Below are 20,247 nucleotides of genomic sequence, written 5' to 3'. Positions count from 1 at the left end.
CCAAATTTTATACAAAGCTACATCAAATCAAGACCATCTGCCTCCTACCTTTGTTTTCTACATAAGGCCTTCAAATGTAAGAAGATAATCTAAATTTTTATACCTAAGCTTACAGCGAATGCTCCTCTCATCTCTTGTAGTTCAGCAGTCTAACTTTTTTCAGATTTAGTTCAGCAATCAAGTAGTGATCTCAAACATGTAACACAAGTACAAAGCTTAAAAATACAGAAGCTGAATACTGCCAACAAATTATTTACCAATTACACTAGATGTAGTTCCACCAGGACATCCTACTGTAGAAAGGCAAGGGCCATTATTTCCTGCACTTGAAACATAGATTACGTTGTGTTTCCACACTGCTTCATTAATCACTTCACAAATTCTCCTTATGAGAAAGAAAAAAAAAAAAAAAGTTGTTTAACAATATTGCCTTCTTCCCACAGAGCAGAACTCCTATTTCTAGTAGAATCTCTACAACCAGTCACAGAAGCAGGAATAAGCATCCTACTTCCCACACCTAGCAGGCGCAGCTCCAGTACAGAAACTGACTACTAAGAAACACCTTCTAGTTTTAAAAAGGAGTAACAGTTATGTAGCAATATTAGGTCTTAACCTCATCCCCAGATTACGTGGTGTTCCAGCTACAAAATACCTTTATTATTCTAAATCATTCTTTGTATGATAAATCAGTATCCCTATTGACAGGTTTACTTAAAAATGTAAACTGCAATAGTTTAATGCACGTGAATCATTTGGACCTGGGTAGCATTTTTACCAATAGCTCATTTACGCAAAGCTAAAGGAACTGAAATAGTTTGTTAACCACAGTGGTACTCACCCAGAATTTGGCCAATGTGTTGCCTCTCCATAGCTATAGTTGACAAGATCACATTTGTATTTTATTGCTTCTATCATCTAATAAAGTAAAAATAAAAGCCAAAATACATACTAGTCATAGAATAAGTCACTTAAGGAATGGCAAAAAGTAACTGCTTAAACTTATCGGTTAGATGTAAGAAAAAGGGATAAATTCATTTGATTCTACAAAAGACAATAATTTGATTCAATCAGTTATTTAAGTGGTATTTTCCCAGGGAAACAACAGAATAACAACTCCACTCCCTGAACAGTTGTCTTCTTGACATGTTTCAAGCTACAAATTAAGACATTTTCCTAAGAGAAAACTGCAGACATTAGTATTGTCTCAAGTACCTGCCCTCAATAACTTAAAATTCTCCTTTCCTGCGCAGTTTGGTTAAATTAAAAAACAAAAACATTACTGTACACTTTTATGTTGATATAGCAAGATATTCAAAGGGACACAAATATAATTTTCTATTTTCAGTTTCTGTGTTCCATACTGCTCTACAATTAGGTCATACTGCTGAGATTAATCATTTATTCATTGAAATACTCACAGCTCTTATTAGACCAGTTCCAGTTTCCATTGTACTTAGCCTTGTATCACCAATCTTGATTGCAAGAATCTGAGCTCCAGGAGCTATCCCATTTCGTTCTGGTTCTTCTGGGAAGTACCCGGCTGCAATACTAGCCACATGTGTTCCATGCGCTCCTAAGCAAATGAAAAATATCACTGTATATTTACTGAACTTCATTTGTATCAATTTAATATGCTACAGCTTAATTTTTACTTATTGAGCTGTAAGTATATAAATCCAGTTGGTGGCCAGTAACAAGTGCTGTATCCCAGAGCTCAGTATTGGAGCTGGTCCTGTTTAATATCTTTATCAACGATCTGGATGAGGGAATCAAGTGCACCCTCAGTAAGTTTGCAGATGATCCCAAGCTGGGCAGCAGTGTTGACCCGATTGAGGGAAGAAAGCCTCTGGACAGGCTGAATCGAGGGGCTAAGGCCAACTGTATAGGGTTCAACAAGGTTAGGTTTTGGGTCCCGCACTTGGGCCACAACAAACCCATGCAACACCACAGGCTTAGAAGAGTGGCTGGAAACCTACCTAGTGGAGGAGAACCTTGGGATGCTGGCCCACAGCCAGCTAACTGAGCCAGCAGTGTGCCCAGGTGACCAAGTAGGCAAACAGCTTTTTAAGCTGAGAAAGGAGTTAGTAGACGGAGAGAAAGGAAGTATTAACTTAATTCCACGAACAGAAGCTGATTAAGAAAAGAATTAGAAACAAAACTGTACAGAAGTATAAAAAGGAGTCTTTACAAAAATTACTATCAATTTAGATACCAGAACTGCTTCTTCAACTCTACTGATAAGTCTTGTGAAACTGTCCTAAGAGCATTTTTCAAATCAAATACATCTGTACTGCCTTAACCACAGTATGCTTCCAAAACAAAACACGATTATATGAAGAATACACAAACAGGGGTTCAGAATGGTTGGAGTTACAGCTTAGTGACACCTGTCATCACGATAAAGTTTGCATCAACCAAAATAAAGACTAATACTCCTTTTGCTCATGGGCACCTTATTCAAGATTCTTAAATTATACAAGCACAAAGGGCAGCAATTAAAAATAATCACCACCCTATATCTAAGAAACAAAACAAAAAAAGGTACTCTGAAAGATGGTTCTCTCTATTTTAGGCTTCAAGATGCAGGAACAACTTAAATAGTACCTTATATGCATGCAGAAGAAAACAAATCTCAGACAAAAATGCAAGCAAGTTCAGGAAACACATCAGGAAATAGTAATGAATACTATATTAAGACAGCTGCTTTGAGCTATCCCAAGTATTGGAATTAGGACTCAATACAAATTGTTGCTTCTCATGATACCTACTTGGCAGCAAGATTTTCTTAATATTAGTTTCATTTACCTCCACTTGTCACAATGGAAAGAAGGTTTCCATCATCATAAATATTAACGGAATAATTCAACATCTCAGATGTTCCAAAAGATCCATATTCCTGAGCCTCTTTGTATGTTCTCAGCACTGTACAGCTAGTTAAGTCACCATTCTCACTTGTATCTATGCAGGCTCTGTTGACAGAAATAAAAAGGTGATTTTCCAGTTTCTGTAAACTTTCAGTTACCTCCCCACTTCCCAGCAAAGTATCACAAAGACTTCAAGAAGCCTGCTTCTATGTTTATGGTATCCTTCTTTAAGTCAATATTTTTAAACCCTGCTCGTTATGCTTACATTCAGAAACTACAAATAAATAATAAAAACCAAACAAGAAACCTACAAAATAAACTGATTTTTCAAATGCTACTAAATTCAAATAAATGTGGTTTTGGATATTCAGGCAATTTCTTCAAGTAAGAAATTTTACTAAAGCTATCTGTTCAGTGCTGGCATAGAAACATTTGAAGTGTCACCCACTGTTTTGTATGATGCACATTGTCAGTCAAGAAAATGCCATGTTCTTTGTGCAAAGACTCCTGGTTGGTTCTTTTTTTTTTTCTTTCCCTGTCACCAATGGATACTGAAAGCAATTCTACTCTTCCTCAGAGGAAAATCCCACAAGCTTACATTTTACATCATGCTGTCTTTAAAAAGGCTTCATTCTACCCCATCTTCATTTGGGATCAGAACTTTGTCATCAAACTCAAGTGATACAGTATGATATTTTAAAGCAAATAATATTTAGGACCTCTATAAAAAGAATAGATTTAAAAGTTAACACAGTCTTCAATGCAAGCTGTTTTACCACGTGTAGAACAAGACATTTTGACAAGTGTAGGCATTTACCTCCAGGTCTCGCCATCATTCCATACTATACAATCATATACGGGACCAGGATCACTATATTTTTTCTCAAAAGAATTCAACAGTTCCACTTGATTTTGAAGTTCTTCCTTTAGTAGCTTATTTGCCTAATAAGGGAACAAAGATACAGTTGAAGTATTTCTAAAATTATTACAAGAGAGAGGTATTCCAATATTCCTTTCTGATGCTACACATTCATTCCATTACTTCAACAAGCAAGAAGGTAAGGCTATACTGAAAGTTCAGTGGTCTTCAACAGTGCATTACATTTTTGTCCTACTACGTATAAATACTTCCAGTTGAATTAATTTAATGCAATTGCAACATTTAAAGCCCTCATCTTTTTCACAGACTGCTGAATGATACAGAAGTAGTCTGAGGCATTTTTGGTACTTCACTCAAATAGTACTTAGTTCAGAAAAGAAAGGATACGTTTAGAAGATTCCAACTTTAAGCACAGCAAGGATGACAGCCTCAAAACTGAGCATATCATATTAAAAATAAAACTTACTAAAAATATCTACTATTTCAAGTAATACCCTTTTCATATCCAACAAGTTTAGAAAGTCAACAACAAAGCAAATCAAGCAACCAACCATATACAGACTTTTTAAAGCAACCAGAAGATACAGTGATAAGATATAAGCCAAAACAATCAGAAATATCTTTTCTTCACTTATCCAATAAAATATTTTAATCCTCTCAACCAGCACCAAATTGATGACAACAAGTTTACAAATTTATTTAGACTTATACAAACCTGTGAGGGAGAGCTATGAGCAGCATCAAATTCTTCTTGTTTCCTACAGGCCTCTGCTAAAGCCAGTCTATGTACAGGATCCCAGAGCTTTTCCTTGCGTTCCTTCTGTAAAATAAAATCAGGTTCCTCAATATACTGACAAATGTGCACATCGAAGTTTGAAGACTACAACAATAACTTGAAAATTTCTATTAGAAACAGCTGAAAGTTTAAAACAATACTATTAACGAGCAACAACTGTTACACACCCCACCCCTTCCCCAGGTATCAGCAATTTCTAAGTGTTTTGTTGTAATTAATGGCTGTGAGGAGGACCAGAGGGCCATCTCCCATTCTAAAAAAATCACAGAAGAAATAGATCATGTCAAAACCAAACAAAAATCAGTGAGGGAATAGCTCTGGCTAGCAGCCTAGATGTGTTAACAAATCACATACTGCAGTTTCCCAGAAAAAAACCTAAAAATCAGAACAGTGAAATATGACTACACACCAGAAACAAAATTTAATTCCTTACCTGAATCCTTTCCTTAAGAGCTTTAGGATATATATCATAGCCATTTTTTATGCCAATGTGATATTTGCATGATGGATTTACCCAGTTTGATGGAATCTATAGAAAAGTATATTCAGAAATAGGTTGACTAACAGCATCAAAAACCCAAACTATGTAAAGGAGCTTAGCAGAAAGGACTTGCAGATATAGTCAACTTAATTTCCTGTCTCTGTGATAGTAACTACTGCACTAAGTTTCAACAACATAACACGGCAATTTCAATCCAGTTCCAGAGTAATTAGTACCAATTCATGTAAGACTGCCATTGAACACCTATAAGATTCAGTCACCTTGATACTCTACTTTTAAAACATACAGCCTGAGCAGTGACTTTTTTGAGCAGAGGTCTGGGGAAATAATAGCACTATAAATGAAAAGAAGCACCCTAGCATGAAGGGGCATGATGGTAAGAGGTCATGATCTGAATGTCTGATTTCCTATCGTGCTGCAATTTACAGTCTCAGTAGATCAGATCCACTATTCCTAGTAACTGCAGCAAAAGAAAGCGACAGATTCACCCTTACAATCATATCCTGTGCAAAAATCAGAAGAAAGCTAAGAGGATGAAGAGATCAAAAAAGTTGATGCCCCCATATCACTTCATCAATCTATCCAGCCAATTAAGAACACGACAGTAACATCAGCAGTTTTACACAGCCAAAATCTGTACTAGATCTCATAACCTTTTTGAAAACCCTAGATGATTTTTGTTATATAGTGAGACTATAACAAAGTCCTCAGATTTTTCAGTCTCCAGGGCCATTTAGCACAAGCCTAACATAACTCCTCTTGTAGTAATTTTTAAAGCATGTTAACATGTCTTCTTCAGCCAACTTCTAAAACTGAACACAATAGTTAAATTATCCCCCCGATAAAACTCTGTACATATCCTCATTCATCTATAGAGAATATTCAATATAAAGACATACGAACAGTAAAAAAAAGCCATATGAATAAGCAATCTGTATGAAGATGAGCAAATGCAGTATTAGTTTTGGATAAGATCTAGCTAAAATGAAGCAAGCTCTGCAGAAAACAAAATAGGTCCTAAATCTGTTGTTAAACAAGAAAAAAAAAATGCCTAGTGGTGTCTCTGTACCACCAAATACTCACCTTTAAAGTTCTTCCAGAAAGACCAATAATTTCCCCATCTTTAGGTTCTACAATAGTACATGTAGTTACATCACCACTGCCTGTTGTATCAATTATATCAATTATCTTGGGTTTCCCATCAGTTGTAATCTGAAAATATGAGCACAGAAAAACTGAAAATGTAGCAGATAATCCATTAGCATACAAACCAGGAAGCTTTTAATTTTTGTTACTAAAAACAGTAACTAAGTTTCTTGAGCACCCAACCTTTAAATGAAGGACATAAAACCAATTCGAAGTTAGTGACATTTTCAATGAACTAAAAGAAACATGCCCATATTTCCAATTTGTACAAATTCATTAACACATTTCTAAGAAGGATTTATAAGTTAAAAAATTAGATCACTTAAGTACAGGAGCCTCAGTTTAAACCTGAACCTAAATTTGCAAAGCCATTTGCAAAAACTACCATTTGTGTTCAAATAATTTGCTGCATTGCTTCCATCCCAACAGTCTGACCAAATTGCAGAGTAATGACTGCACAACTCTAATAAAAGGAAAGGTGCTGAAGTACATGCACCAACAAGCTTGAGTCTCTTAGCTGAGCTGAAACCTGAAAGGAAAACAGGTTACCATACGATTATTTTCCCTTTTCACGGATTCTGCTTCATGTTATAATCAAACTGAAGTGCTAGGAGCTACAGCTATTATATACACCTAATAACGTAAGGAGTATTTTCACCAGGGTGAGGAGCTGACTAGCTAAGAAGAGTTTTCAAGTATATATTTAAAGCTTCCCCAAATTAAATGAAAACTAGCCCTGATAGGCTTCACACTAGCTGCAAGCAACTAAAAAACATGCCCCCCTGCCAAGCTATCTAAAGTTCCTCTCACCTAGAGGAACCTTCTACACAATTAACAAGATTATGATTAATATATTTTTCAACATTTAGAAAAAACGTCAATTGTTCTCTTCTTGTAATAACATGCTTCATCTAGTAGGTACCATGAGTTTATTCAGCAAATAAACTACCATCTGTAAACAATAGTATTTTCTGAAGGGACAATATTAGTTCAGAAGGCTGGAAAACCTCTCCTATGAGGAAAGGCTGAAAGAGTTTGGGTTGTTCAGCTGGGAAAAGAGGCGGCTCTGGGAGGCCTTATTGCAGCTTTTCAGTTCTGAAAGGGGGTTTATAAGACAGACAGGGACAGACCTTTTAGCAGGACCTGTAGCAAAAGGATAAAGGGTAATGATTTTAAATAAAAAGAGGGTAGATTTAGATTAGATATAAGGAAGAAATTTCGCACAGTGAAGGCGGTGAAACACTGAAACAGAGATGTCCCACCCCTGGAAACACTGAAGGTCAAGTTGAACAGGGTTCTGAGCAACCTGATCTAGTTGAAGATGTCTCTGCTTACTGCAAAGGGGTTGGACCAAACAACCCTTAAAGGTCTCTTCCAACACAAACTGTTCTATGATTCTATGAATTGGCTATATGCACCTATTTTTACAGTTCTACATTAAAGATTGGTTAAAAAAAAAAAACCCAAAACCCAAAAAAGAAATAAATTTTCTCAATTTTTCCTACACATTAACTACATTGAAAGCAAAAAAAGGTTCTTGTTCAGGAAAGAGGCAATATTTGCTGTTTTCTATCATTTAAATATTTAGTATTTTAGCCTTTATTGTCTAACAATATTTTTGATGCTAGACATAACATAGATGGCAGGTAGTTTGCTCCAATCATGCTCTGGAATTGTGAATTCAGCTGCTGGAAATTAACACAATTGACCTGCTTCAAAAAAGTTATTGTGTTGCTGCCCAAAAGACAACAAGGATCAAACTTTTGTCCTACCTCAACACGTACTTACAAGGTTTCAAATTCTCATGGTTCAAAACAAAAGCACCCAAAAAAACACAACTCAAAAAAATTCTCAAACAAAACCAAGCAACCTCCCCTACAAATGAAAACAAGTTTAAACTTTTTGGAAAAAAAAAAAAAGAAGAAAAAAGAAGCAAACCCCTACATCCCAAACACACGGCAAGCGTAAAAGGGACATTCACTACTGTTTCCCAGAAGGTAACAAATGCAGCTTTTGAAGAGGCTTGCTAGGGAAGAACTTCCCTTGCAGAAACCAACACTGTTATTCCGTTCACAGAAATTCACATTAAGTTAAAAAAATGGTTAAAGCATGTTAACCTGTTAAAACATCTACTGCACAATAGTAACACAGTAGTGAAAACTAATGTGGGAAACAGTGCACAGGCAGTCACACCATATATTCTTCTAGCATTTGTAATTAACGCCTTAAAATGCAAGCCCTGGCTCAGAAAAGTCAAGAGCTGCTCCTGACTTTGTTTGAAGTTATATTGCAACAGGTAGCTAGAACACAGATTTACGCCATAGCAAGCTTGGGTAGTCTTAAAAGTTGCTTCCCAACTAGGAAGACGATGTGCAACTCCTACACTATACAGCTCTTTGCCTCCTAGCTGTATAGCAGGTTCACACACGCACGTGAGTTTGTACAATCAGAATCAACAAATCAGAGTCCCTCAGTCAGACACAAGAAACTCAGAGTTTCTGTGCAAAGGTCCAAGGTTCAATGCCAAATGGCAACAATCCAGATAGGTTCACAGTCATTTCATGCAAGTAACTGATATGGCTGCTTCTGCTGATGTGAACTGTCATTTGGCAACCACCCACCAGCAGTAATGCTACAGTGAAACTCAGTTCAACTGGGTTTTCCTTCTCAAGTTCTGCAATTCTGAGGAAAGACTAAAATAATCAAGTGAACTTGATCAATTCTCATGTGAACCAGAAAATCCTGAAGTAACAAATTTACTATAGACAGAAGTTACATTTTAGTACCTTTCATATTAATACTAAAAAAGCGAAGAATTTTTATACAATTCAAAATATTCTATAGTATATTTCAACAAAATCCCCAATTCTACCTTCAATATCATGGTTTTCCTACAGCCATTTGAGAAAACCAAATAAAATAGTAATTTTCAATAATAAACTAGTAGCCTTTGCTGTTTGTACATTTTACTTAAAATTCTGAAAAACATATACTATCATAGATTCACAGAATCATAGAATAGTTTGGGTTGGAAGGGACCTTAAAGATGATGTAGTTCCAAACCCCTGCCACAGGCAGACACCTTCTACTAGGTCAGGTTGCTCAAAGCTCTGATTGTAAAAGAAATAAATTAGTAAATGGAGAACATCAAAAATAATCTATCTGCATAATGCTGGCATCTGATCAGTATAAAAGAAGTAGCAGAGCAATGTGACAATCCCAGATTAAAAGACAAAGCCAGATGCATTTGAGCATGATTTCGCCAGTCCATACAATGTTACTGATACCAACTGACAGCTACTGCAGCAACAAGGGACTAACAAGTCCTTCAGCTTGTCACAAGACAGCTGATCAGCATCACAAATAAAATAATTTTCGAGTATTTTTTTTAAACTCTGCAAAAACGTAAGGCAAACCAAACTGGCTGCTACTGCTAAAATGCCGCCTCAGGAAAGTACAAACTAATTTTAGTAAATAATAACCCCAACAGGCACCTCACAAACAAAACAAAATTGCAAGAAAGCAGCAGATGAAACAACTTACCTACCATGAAACATAACAAGAAGTGACAAAGGCAACAGGGAAAGGCCAGGGTGGGGTTGAATAAAAGACTACACATACACAACCAAAATGCTCCATTAAACCTACCTTAACTGTCCACCTAAAATTCCACCAGGTGCCTTAATGAGGAATTACAAGCTGTGGCTTGGCAGATAACAACAGGAAACAGATTCTACTTCTAAACCTAGGAGGGCTGAGGAGCAGGGGGCCCAGAATTAACAGGAAAGAAGCCAACAAACTGAACTTAACAGTAGGCATCAACATGTGGAGTGCAAAGTAATGGAAACAAAAATGAAATCGATGCAAGAAAACTTGCTAAGTCCAGGAACTACCCCCTCTATAGCAGCAAGTGTCCAGGGAAGAACATAAATATAATGGTACTTCCCTGTTATACTCTGTCTCCAACTCTTTCTGTCCCTCAGCGAGTAATTGTATGCTATAAAGTTAGGGTATCAGTGTTTACAAACCAAAGTACTGCATCAACAAGCAAAGGAACCCTACCCAAGACCGAGATACTAAGGAACAACAAAACATAAGCCATCTTATGTTCGCTAAAAACCCCACCATATTCAAAACAGGGTAGTTCATTTTGGCCTGTAATGATCACTGACGTTAAACTGAAGTTAAAGGTGTAATACCTATTGACCTTGCTAAACATAACGTCTTCTCTTCCTTCTCTAAGCAACTGACTCAGTTCTCACAGTTCTAATGCTTTGCCAGGCTGAGGACTGACGGTAAGAAAAGGCAGCAGGAAAGACAACCGGGGCATGACACCCAAACAATTTAAAAAAATTCTCCCAAGATTATAAACTACTTTCTCACAGTACAGCTAAGCTGTGTCCAGGACACTGTCTTATTCCATGGAGCCAAAACGTAAGCTGCCCAATACTCCCGACTGAGGACAACCACTTGCTGAAAAAATGCTTACAAAGCTATCCTACAGGTCATGCACTGCCTATGTCTCCTTTATAATTCCCTGCTCTCTGTGTAATAAGCTGCCCCATTCTGTAGTTTAGCAAGTAGCATTGGCCAGGTGTTTCAAGCAGGCAGTGTAGAAAGACAACACAGCTTCTTTACAGGTTTTTCCAACATCCCAGCTAACTCACTTTCACCCATAGCAAGATGAATTTTTTATTCCCCAAAAGGTTATCTACAAATCTTCTACTTCACTACCTGAAATCTCATCTTCCACATAAAGAAAACGGGTTGAAGAAAATTGGGTTTTAGTTGACCACTCTTCATTTACAGCCTCTAGAGATTGAGGCTTTTGCTTTCATATGTAAAGCTTCAGATCTATGCACATCCCACTTACATTCATATCTAATCATCTTATACTACTTTCTGGTCTGCCTGTGTTTTCTTCTTGTTTGCTTTGCAGCTACCTTTCTTTTAGCTTCCCAGTTACTACTCCACCTAACCAGAACTTTTTGTCAAAAGTGCCAGTTTCATTACAGTTTAAATAAATTGAAGGTACAGCTGCCCAGTCCCTCCTTCCACACTGCCTGTCCTCTTCACTTATCCTTTCACTTACCTGAGCCCCACACAAGGAGTTATTTCACAACACTGAAGTAAACATCTGCCAGGGTTAGTTCCCTGACCTAGGTCACCTAGGAGTAAAATCTGTGCCAAAGAAAGGGCAGAAACCAACACGAGTCCTGCTTGGTTAAAAAAAAATAAAGGATGCAGTATCCAAGCGAGTTGCATACAACACACTGAATAATTTCTCAAGGCTTCCTCTGCCACATTTCAGAAAAAAAATGTTGACAAGAAGTTGGAAACAGCAGCAACATGAAAGGCCACATAAACTTGCATGATAAAGAAATGTAAAGAGACAAGACACAGAAATCTACAACACTGAGATCAAGATTGTAACAGCAATCACTGTGTGAGCTGATAAAAAAAAAAGCTGGCAGAAGCAAGCTTGATACAGATTGCTATTGCAATACAAGACAGGAAACGCACACAGAGATGCATGCAAATTTTGCCAGAAATACACTTCTCATGTAAAAGACATAAGAGGCTGTTTGTAGCCCCTAGCTACCTACTAATGAGGTAATGCCATGGTTTAACAAAACCACAAAGTATCCTTTCATAATGAGTTCTACATGAAAGAAGACAGATTTAAGTGCCATAAAGTGTCTGTAAACGGTTTAAAAGTCACTACAAGACAGACACTGAGGTCCTGGAGGTGTCCAGAGAAGGGCAATGAAGATGGTGAAGGGGCTGGAGAACAAGACTTACAAGGAGTGGCTGAGGGAACTGGAGTTGTTTAGCCTTTAGAGAAAGGGAGGCCAAGGGGAGATCTTATCACAGTCTACAACTAGCTAAAAGGAGGTTGTATTGAGCTGGGTGTTGGTCTCTTCTCCCAGGTGACAGGCAACAGGATTCGAGGGAATGTCCTGAAGTTGTGCCAGGGAAGGCTCAGACTGGACATTAGGAAAAATTTCTTCACTGAAAGGGTTATGGGGCACTGCCACAGGCTGCTCAGGGAGAGTGACTGAGTCACCATACTTGAAGGTATTTAAAAGACGGGAAGATAAAGTGCTTAGGGAATATGGTTTAGTAGTGGACGAGTATGGTTAGAACTGACGATCTCTAAGGCCTTTTCTAGTCTAGCGATTCTATGAGAAACACCCGAGATGACTGTTGCGGAACCCCCGTCTACCGGGATCTCCCCCTTCCTTCCGCGCGAGTCTCACGCTGACGTGCACTCAGCTGGAACGACAACCAAACACACACACGCACAACGCCAGCTCCCCTGGACAGCCATACGGGGCCCCCGCGCCTATTGCCGACGCCTCGGGCCGCTGGGGGCCGTGACCGCTACCAGGCAATTACACTGGCCTCGCATTCACAGAATGGTGTGGAAAGGACCTTAAAGGTCATCTAGTCCCAACCCCCCCGCCATGGGCAGGGACACCTCACAGCAGGCCAGGCTGCCCAAGGCGCCTTGAACACCTCCAGGGATGGGGCAGCCACAGCTTCCCTGGGCAACCTGTGCCAGTGCCTCAGCACTCTCATAGTGAAGAAACTCTTCTTAACGTCTAATCTAAAGCTTCTCCCTTCTAATTTAAAGCCTTTCGCCCTTATCGTGTCACTACACGCCCTTATAAAAGGTCCCTCGCCAGCTTTCTTGTAGCCCCTTCGGGTAGTGAAAGGTCGCACTAAGGTCTCCGCGGAGCCTTCCCTTCTCCAGGTTGAACATCCCCAACTCTCAGCCTGTCCTTTCACGGGAAGTGCTCCAGCCCTCGGATCATCTTCGTGGCCTCCTCTGGACCCGCTCTCAGAGCTCCCCTCCCCAGTCCCGCCACGGGGCAGCCCGGCAGGGCCCAGTCCCCGCCCGAGGGCCCGAAGCCGTGACTCAGGGCCTCCTCCGCCTCTCCCCACCGCCCGTTACCTGCATGCCCGGCGCACCCGGGTCCACGCCGGTATCCAGCACGGCCAGCAGCACCCCCCGCCCGTCGTAGTCGGGGAAGCGGGCGAGGAAAGCGGCGGCGCCGGTCTCCTTCTTGGGCAGGAGGCCGTGGAAAGGGAAAGGCTCCTCGGCGGCGGCCGCCATGGCGGGGGGAGAGGTGAGGGAGGGGGCACGCGGGGCCGCGCGAGACCAGAGCGCGACCGCCGGCGTCTGCACGAGGGGGGCCGGGGGCGGGGGGGAAGCAGGGGGCGGCAGGTGGGCGTGGCCTAGGGGAGGCGCATGCGCCGTGCGCGTGCCCCCCTCGCGGAGCCGGGGGCGGCCAATGGGAGAGGGGAGGGGCGGCGCGCGCTGAGGCGCGGGACCCGCGAGGGGAGCCGGGGGCCGCGGCGGGGAGGCCTCGCGCCCTCCTGTCCTCCCTCCTTCCCTCCCTCCCTCCCTCCCTCCCTTCCTTCCTTCCCCCCTTCCCTTCCCCTTCCCTTCCCCTTCCCTTCCCCTTCCCTTTCCCTTCCCTTTCCCTTCCCTTTCCCTTCCCTTCCCTTCCCTCCCCCTCTCCTTTCCCTTCCCTCCCCCTCTCCTTTCCTCCCTCCTTCCCTCCCCCTCTCCTTTCCTCCCTCCTTCCCTCCCCCTCTCCTTTCCTCCCTCCTTCCCTCCCCCTCTCCTTTCCTCCTCCTTCCTTTCTTCCTCCATCCTTTCCTCCCTCCTTCGTTTTCTTCCTCCATCCTCCCTTCCCTATTTTTCCCCTCTCCCTCTCCCTCTCCCTCTCCCTCTCCCTCTCCCTCTCCTCTCCTCTCCTCTCCTCTCCCCTCCCCTCCCCTCCCCTCCCCTCCCCTCCCCTCCCCTCCCTTGGGCACTGCTGGGTGGAGATGCCAGTGGTGCAGCATGGGGATGCACCAAATCCTCCAAATAACAAAGAGAACCGATGTGCAAATGTTTACTTCTAATATTTTAGATGTTTAAATAATAAATGTTTTGTATTTCTTTACTTCTTGGCGGGTCGAGGGAGGTGATTCTGCCTCTCTGCTCCACTCTCATGAGACCCCACCTGGAGTGTCCAGTTCTGGAATCTCCAATATAAGAAGGATATGGAACTGTTGGAACGAGTCCAGATGAGGGCTACGAAGATGGTCAGAGGGATGGAGCACCTCCCATAAGAGGACAGGCTGAGAGAGTTGTTCAGCCTGGAGAAGAGAAGGCTCCAAGGAGACCTTATAACTACCTTCCAGTACCTGAAGGGGACCTACAGAAAAGCTGGGGACATACTTTTTACAAGAGCATGTAGTGATAGGATGAGGGAGAATGGTTTTAAATTGGAAGGGGGAAGATTTAGACTAGGCATTAGGAAGAAATTCTTCATGATGAGGGTGGTAAGGCACGGGAACAGGTTGCCCCCTTCCTGGAGGTGTTCAAGGCCAGGTTGGATGGGTCCATGAGCAGTCTTGTCTAGTGGGAGGTGTCCCTGCCCATGGTAGGGGGGTTGGAACGTTAAGGTCCCTTCCAACACAAACCATTCTATGATTCTATTTTAGTATCTATTTATTTATTTGCCAATTAATTGTCTGGGATGAAAATGTCTTGTGTGGGTGCAATGTCTGCAGGAGCCTTGTACCTCCATCACTGTGGCTTTTGTAATGTACTGCACAGTGGTTTGATGCTTGTGCAGCTGTTCAGCAAAGGGAAAAAATACAAAGCCTACTACTTCCTCAGAAGGGAAGGAGGAGTAGCAGATGCTGATCTCTTCTCTCTGGCGGCCACTGAGAGAACCCAAGGAAATGGCAAGAAGATTGTCAGGGGTGAGGTGTGTTAGGTTGAATATCAGGAAAAGGGTCTTCATCCAGATGGTGGTGGAGCACTTGAACAGGCTCTCCAGGGAAGTAGTCGTGGTGCCAAGCCTGACAATGGTCAAGAACCATTTGGACAATATTCTCAGACACATGGTGTGAATGCTGGGGTTGTCTTATGCAGGGATAGGAGGTGGACTCAATGGTCCTTGTGGGTCCCTTCCAACTCGGAACAATCTGTGATTCTATGAAGGCTATGGGGAGCTCTGAATAAAATTTGTGGTGAAGCAGATAAAGGAAAAGAGAGGTTTTGAAGTTATTTTCTAGACTTCGTGGTCACATACAAGCTTGCAAAGAGAGCAGAACTATGGAATATCTAAAACCAAATGTATGGAGAACTTCATGTACAAAGTTGTCTCGTTTATAGTGTCTGACACATGGCTTTTTAGACATTTTTAACCGCAAGTGTGGGTACAGACTGCTTGGTTACTTGGATATCACTTTGCTTTCTTCAGGCAAGTTTCTGTTCAGAGAGTTATGTTGGGGGAAAAAGGGGTAAATTTGTCTGGATACATTAACATAGTCACTGTAATGCAAGGGTTTTTTAATTTTGAGAAATTTTCTATTTCTAATTTTCTATTTTCTAATTTTGATAATTATTTCTATTTTCTAATTTACTTGTTTCATAGGTCTGATGAGATTATTTATGGAATGTTTGTCACTCATTAATCTTCATTGAATGAAATCTGGCATTTGATCTTTCTTAGCAGAAAGGGGAGGATGTGTGCTGGCAAATAGTGATACATTATGTGTTTTCCACGTTTTGGGAACTACCATTGGCTCATCAATGGCTTTAGAGATCTACAGATTTTCATGCAAGTATTGAAATAAATCTGAAGAGCACTGCCTGAAAAATGCGTATTATATTTTTAAAAAAGTCAAAGATCTACCATACATGCTTACTGTGTAACTCAAGCTGCTTCCTTCTTTCTCTTTCAATCATCAGTCAAAATTTTACATTTTGATGTCTAGATGCCATATACTTAACTTTCTTAGAATAGTGCTGGTGTCTGACAGACACATTCGCATTTTTTAGAACTGCGTAAACCCTTGACTTATTTTACTTCAGAAGACAGAATTATTCTGACAAGGTGTTTATTCACTTTGTAGAATCATAGAATGGTGTAGGTTGGAAGGGACCTTAAAGATCATCTAGTTCCAGCCCCTCTGCCATGGGCAGGGGCACCCACTAGATCAGGTTGCTGAAAGCCTCGTCCAACATGGTCTTGATTAATATCTTGTTTAATATTGATTTCACCACCATTTGAGTTTTGTTTTTCTAAATTGCCTATGCATCTCAGTGGGAGATGCTTGTATTTCTGGTAGTATGTTCAGATCAAGAGAATTCTAATATGTCCTATTCCTAGTATATTTTAAGATATTAATCTACATCAAATTATCAAAATGTTTTACATCACTTTCAATAAACAAACTGTATGTTGTGATTTGGAAACATTTATTGCTAACCCTGAAATTTTCTGCTCTGCTCTGTTGTGTTGGTTTTAAGAGTTATACCACAAACAATTCATCTAATTAGAAGGTGCATTAATTGTATAGATATGTATAACTCAATGATGTGCACTGCCAAGGAGCAGGGCAGGTTCTGCAGGAAAAACCAGGATTTGAGGAAGGTGTGCCAAACATCTTTTAACAGACTTTAAAGGAGCACCATGAGAGAAGAAAGAAAACCTAAATTTGGTTACAGTATTTAAAACATAATCCTATTGTATTAACTATATGGATATAATTGTTTCGTTAGGATACAGGGTTAAGGTTAAGGTGCATCTTACCGAGCCTTTGCAGATCTGAAGACATTGAGATTTAAGGAATTCTACATTTAATTCTGAGCTCCTCAGGTTTCTAATGTTTAGTTTGATTATAGAGCTTGCTACAATTCTGTAATGTATTTATTTTATAATGGTAATATGCACGTTTCAATGTTGATTTCCCTTACCGCATCTAAGTTTCTGAATTGTAATAAATAGAGCTTTATTTTTCTCTGAGGAATACTGTTACCATTCCACAAAAGTAAAGGCAAAAGTAAAGTTGCTATCTTGAAAACTCTTCTGAGTTTGTCACAAAACTTCTTGAGACAATATGGTTTGCTCATGACAGTAATGATTTAGCCTCTCCTAGGATCTTAAGTTTGTGCAGCAGTGCATTTGGGTTTGCTGTATTAAGTAGATTCACATCTCCATATTAGGAACCATTTCAGCTGTTTGCATCTGAATCTTGGGACTGAGCCAAAGGAAGAGTAAACCACTGCTGCCATGTCCCAGTACTCTGATTTTCAAGTTAGGGCTGCTCCTTTTCCCTAACAATAATTCCTCTACCGTGAAATACACTTTAGGCCTGGCAACATCTAAATGCACACAAGTGGCTAGATTTCCATGGTCATGGAATGGTCAATCTGGATTCAGCTCTGAATACTCCAAAAGCAGATGTGCTTCTAGGTCTGCTTCTGAGAACCAGCAAGGTTCTCAGAAGTCTTGACAGCGCTGAGCAATTCCCCCGCTTGCTCATAACAGGCTTGTCAGGATGCAGAGCTGAGCTCACAATCCCCTTTGATTTCATGTGCAGCTCTGATACACTTCAGGTAAGAAGGTTGAGGAGACTTTCTCCATCTTCTGCCCTACCTTACACCCCAAAATTGGATGGTGGGATTCAAATCTCTTTTCTGTCTGAGCTTGCATCTTTCTGCAAACTAAATGCTCTAGCTGCTGCAGGGTTCTCTCTGAGTCAGGCTTTTCTGTTTTGCATGGAAGCATCCCAAAGTGAACAGGAGACAACATGACCTAATATCTTACTAGTGCAGGCATTGGCATGGATGGAGAAGTACTAGTGTTTTCATTCTTTCTTTAATTAACACCAAATTATTCTATGCAAAGTATCAGTTGGAGTTCAGAAGAAGAACTACTTAAATTTCAGTTGCTAGCAATTACCTTAGTCACCGGGTTACAGATTTCACCCACTCATGTCTTCTTTCAACCCTGCCTCAGTTAGAACATGTTGAGAGGAAGAATGAGCCTACAAGTTAGACCAGGAGAGGAGGTGTTTGATCAAATCACGTTAGGCATGGGAGGCACTTCAGTAGTCTGAGTGAGTTCATTAATTACTGAGGTGTTCTGTAAAGACTACTCCTCATCCCCCTCTTGTAAGAGAGGGACAGCTTTGGTATTTAACTTGTAGGTTATAATGGGGATAGGTGATCCTTGAATGAAGTAGGCATCAAGATGTGTCTAATTCCTGCCATTGCTGTGTGTCTCTCTTCCATTCACACTGGCTCTCATTATTCCCATGGAAGTATGAATCAACACAAGTCCTCCAGAAGGAACAGTTTTCTTCTCCCACCCAGCCTGATCCTTGGCCATTAATTTTTGTTCTTCTGCTTCCCCAGTCACTTGTACTGGTGTGGCTTCATGGTGGAGCACATCAAGGAATAAATGTGATTGAAAACGACCCCACGAGAGCAGCCAGGAACTTTTGTCTGAGACAGGTTCTTGTACCACCTTTGTCATACTTGTGCTGGTGCAGCATGGAGATGGTCCTTCACAGCACGGCGCTCCCTGGTTAAACAGGCCATGGGTCTGTGGCACTGCATGGGGAGCCCTGGACTCTGCGCATAGTACGCAGCACGATCTGGCAGGGAATCTGGATTTAGATTTTGATTACTACTTCCTGTACTGAGACTTCCACAAAGTGCCTGGATATCTACAAGGAAGTTTCTTTTAGTGGATCCAATTCACAAAGATTTTCAGATAAGATTCAATCCTAATACTTTTTTCTTTCATTAATACAAAACAGTTCAATGTGGATAAAGTTATCAGGTCTGTGCAGTGAGCACCTTGATGCTCTTTCTTCATACAGAGGAAAACACATACTCATCTTTTAGTTTTGATAATGAATCTTCCTTTCTCGAACATGTATCCTCAACTTTGTCTTCATAAAGTTATGTGCCTGGCTGGGTCATTTTGCCGTGTTCCTCCCTTGATAAATATAAAATGAGATCATTTGGTACATATAAAATTATGAGATCATTAGTCAACAACAGCTGGCTGTTAGTCTCCAACATAATCACATTTCAAATATGGCTGTCAGAGTGAGCAGAAGCTAAAATTAACAACTTCTTATTGTTTTCTGCCACAGACTCTTGAGGCCCAGCCAATGGTTTTAGGCTATACTGTCATTTACAAAATTGCTAAAAATTGTCTGAAATTATATCCATATGGAGTGTTGTTCTTGTATCACTTTAAACACTTTCTCAATAATGCTGCTCAAAGGAACTCATTAGTCCTGAAAATTTAAGAAGATAGGGTTCATTTAGCAAGACACTGGCCTCAGCAAAAAGCTGCAGCTGAAGTTCAGTACCAGTTAAACATGAAACATCTAGTCTTATTCCATGGAAAAATTATTAGCAGAGTTGGTTTTTTAAGATGTCTTTCCTTCAGAAGAGTGGCACAAACCCAAATGGCATACTCACCTTTCATCTTCAATATAACTAACAAATGTTTTTCCATGTTTGCTTTTTTTTGGGTACAGAAAGAAATAAAGAGAATTGCACTCTCTGACGACTGATGCCTACAAGGAAAGAAAGCTCAGAGGAAATGGGCAATGGTGAGTACAAAGAAGACTATAAGGAATGGCTACCGGTTATCATAAGGAAAGCCGAACTTACCTCAACACAAAGGGTGTTGAGAGTCACCTTTGTTTTAGATATCCAGCTGTACCAGTGGGGTTTTGAGTTGTGTAAACAGTCTTGCCTGGGATAATTAGGGGAGAGAAACAGTATGGGTGGAGAAGTGTGTAGGCGACTCAGCCAAACCTAGAAGTTTAAAAGCTGAACAATTAAGAAAATGAAAAACGAAAAGAGCAACTGTCGTGAGCTGTTTTCAACTAATGTATTCCTCCCTGGAGAAGGAGGATGGGATGCCCAGTGTCATAACAGTGAGCACACAGAGACTGGTAATGGCAATTGGGTTTGTATTGTGATCCTACTGGGTATTGCAATTGCTATATTGCACTTGTGATTTTAGTATATTGCCTTATCACTCTGCTAAATAAAAATCCCATATAACATAAAATATCTACAAATAAGGAAATCTGGTATGAAATATGAAGCCTAATAAAACCCCATTCTTAGCAAGAGGAATCCAAGAGGTTTAGTTAGGAGCTGATAGCTGATGTCCGTTGTCCACTGTGTCATGTATAAATGAAACAGGGGGACAGGACAAGAGGGAATGGCCTC

The 20,247-nt window shown here is 40.6% G+C and overlaps 1 protein-coding gene across 4 annotated transcripts in view; it reads right to left on the bottom strand.

Moving 5' to 3' along the window:
* Positions 1-13,387, bottom strand: part of TPP2 (tripeptidyl peptidase 2) — a 50,259-nt gene extending 36,872 nt beyond the window's left edge. For all 4 annotated transcript variants that reach the window (XR_011339284.1, XM_069879177.1, XM_069879185.1 and 1 more), the window contains exons 1-9: positions 13,147-13,387; positions 6,126-6,254; positions 4,974-5,069; positions 4,460-4,564; positions 3,682-3,806; positions 2,806-2,969; positions 1,419-1,573; positions 839-915; positions 258-385 (exon numbers count right to left, since the gene is read on the bottom strand). Coding sequence is in view for 3 of the 4 variants with exons in the window: in XM_069879177.1 (XP_069735278.1) it covers positions 258-385; positions 839-915; positions 1,419-1,573; positions 2,806-2,969; positions 3,682-3,806; positions 4,460-4,564; positions 4,974-5,069; positions 6,126-6,254; positions 13,147-13,308 (1,141 nt within the window). In the remaining variant the exon portion in view is untranslated. The remainder of the gene's footprint in view (positions 1-257; positions 386-838; positions 916-1,418; positions 1,574-2,805; positions 2,970-3,681; positions 3,807-4,459; positions 4,565-4,973; positions 5,070-6,125; positions 6,255-13,146) is intronic.
* Positions 13,388-20,247: the final 6,860 nt, after the last annotated feature.

The sequence above is a fragment of the Phaenicophaeus curvirostris genome, chromosome 1 (genome assembly GCF_032191515.1).
Source record: "Phaenicophaeus curvirostris isolate KB17595 chromosome 1, BPBGC_Pcur_1.0, whole genome shotgun sequence".
NCBI classification, from domain to species: Eukaryota; Metazoa; Chordata; class Aves; order Cuculiformes; family Cuculidae; genus Phaenicophaeus; species Phaenicophaeus curvirostris.
Note: the sequence above shows the minus strand (reverse complement) of the source record. Positions and strands in the feature narration are given on the sequence as shown.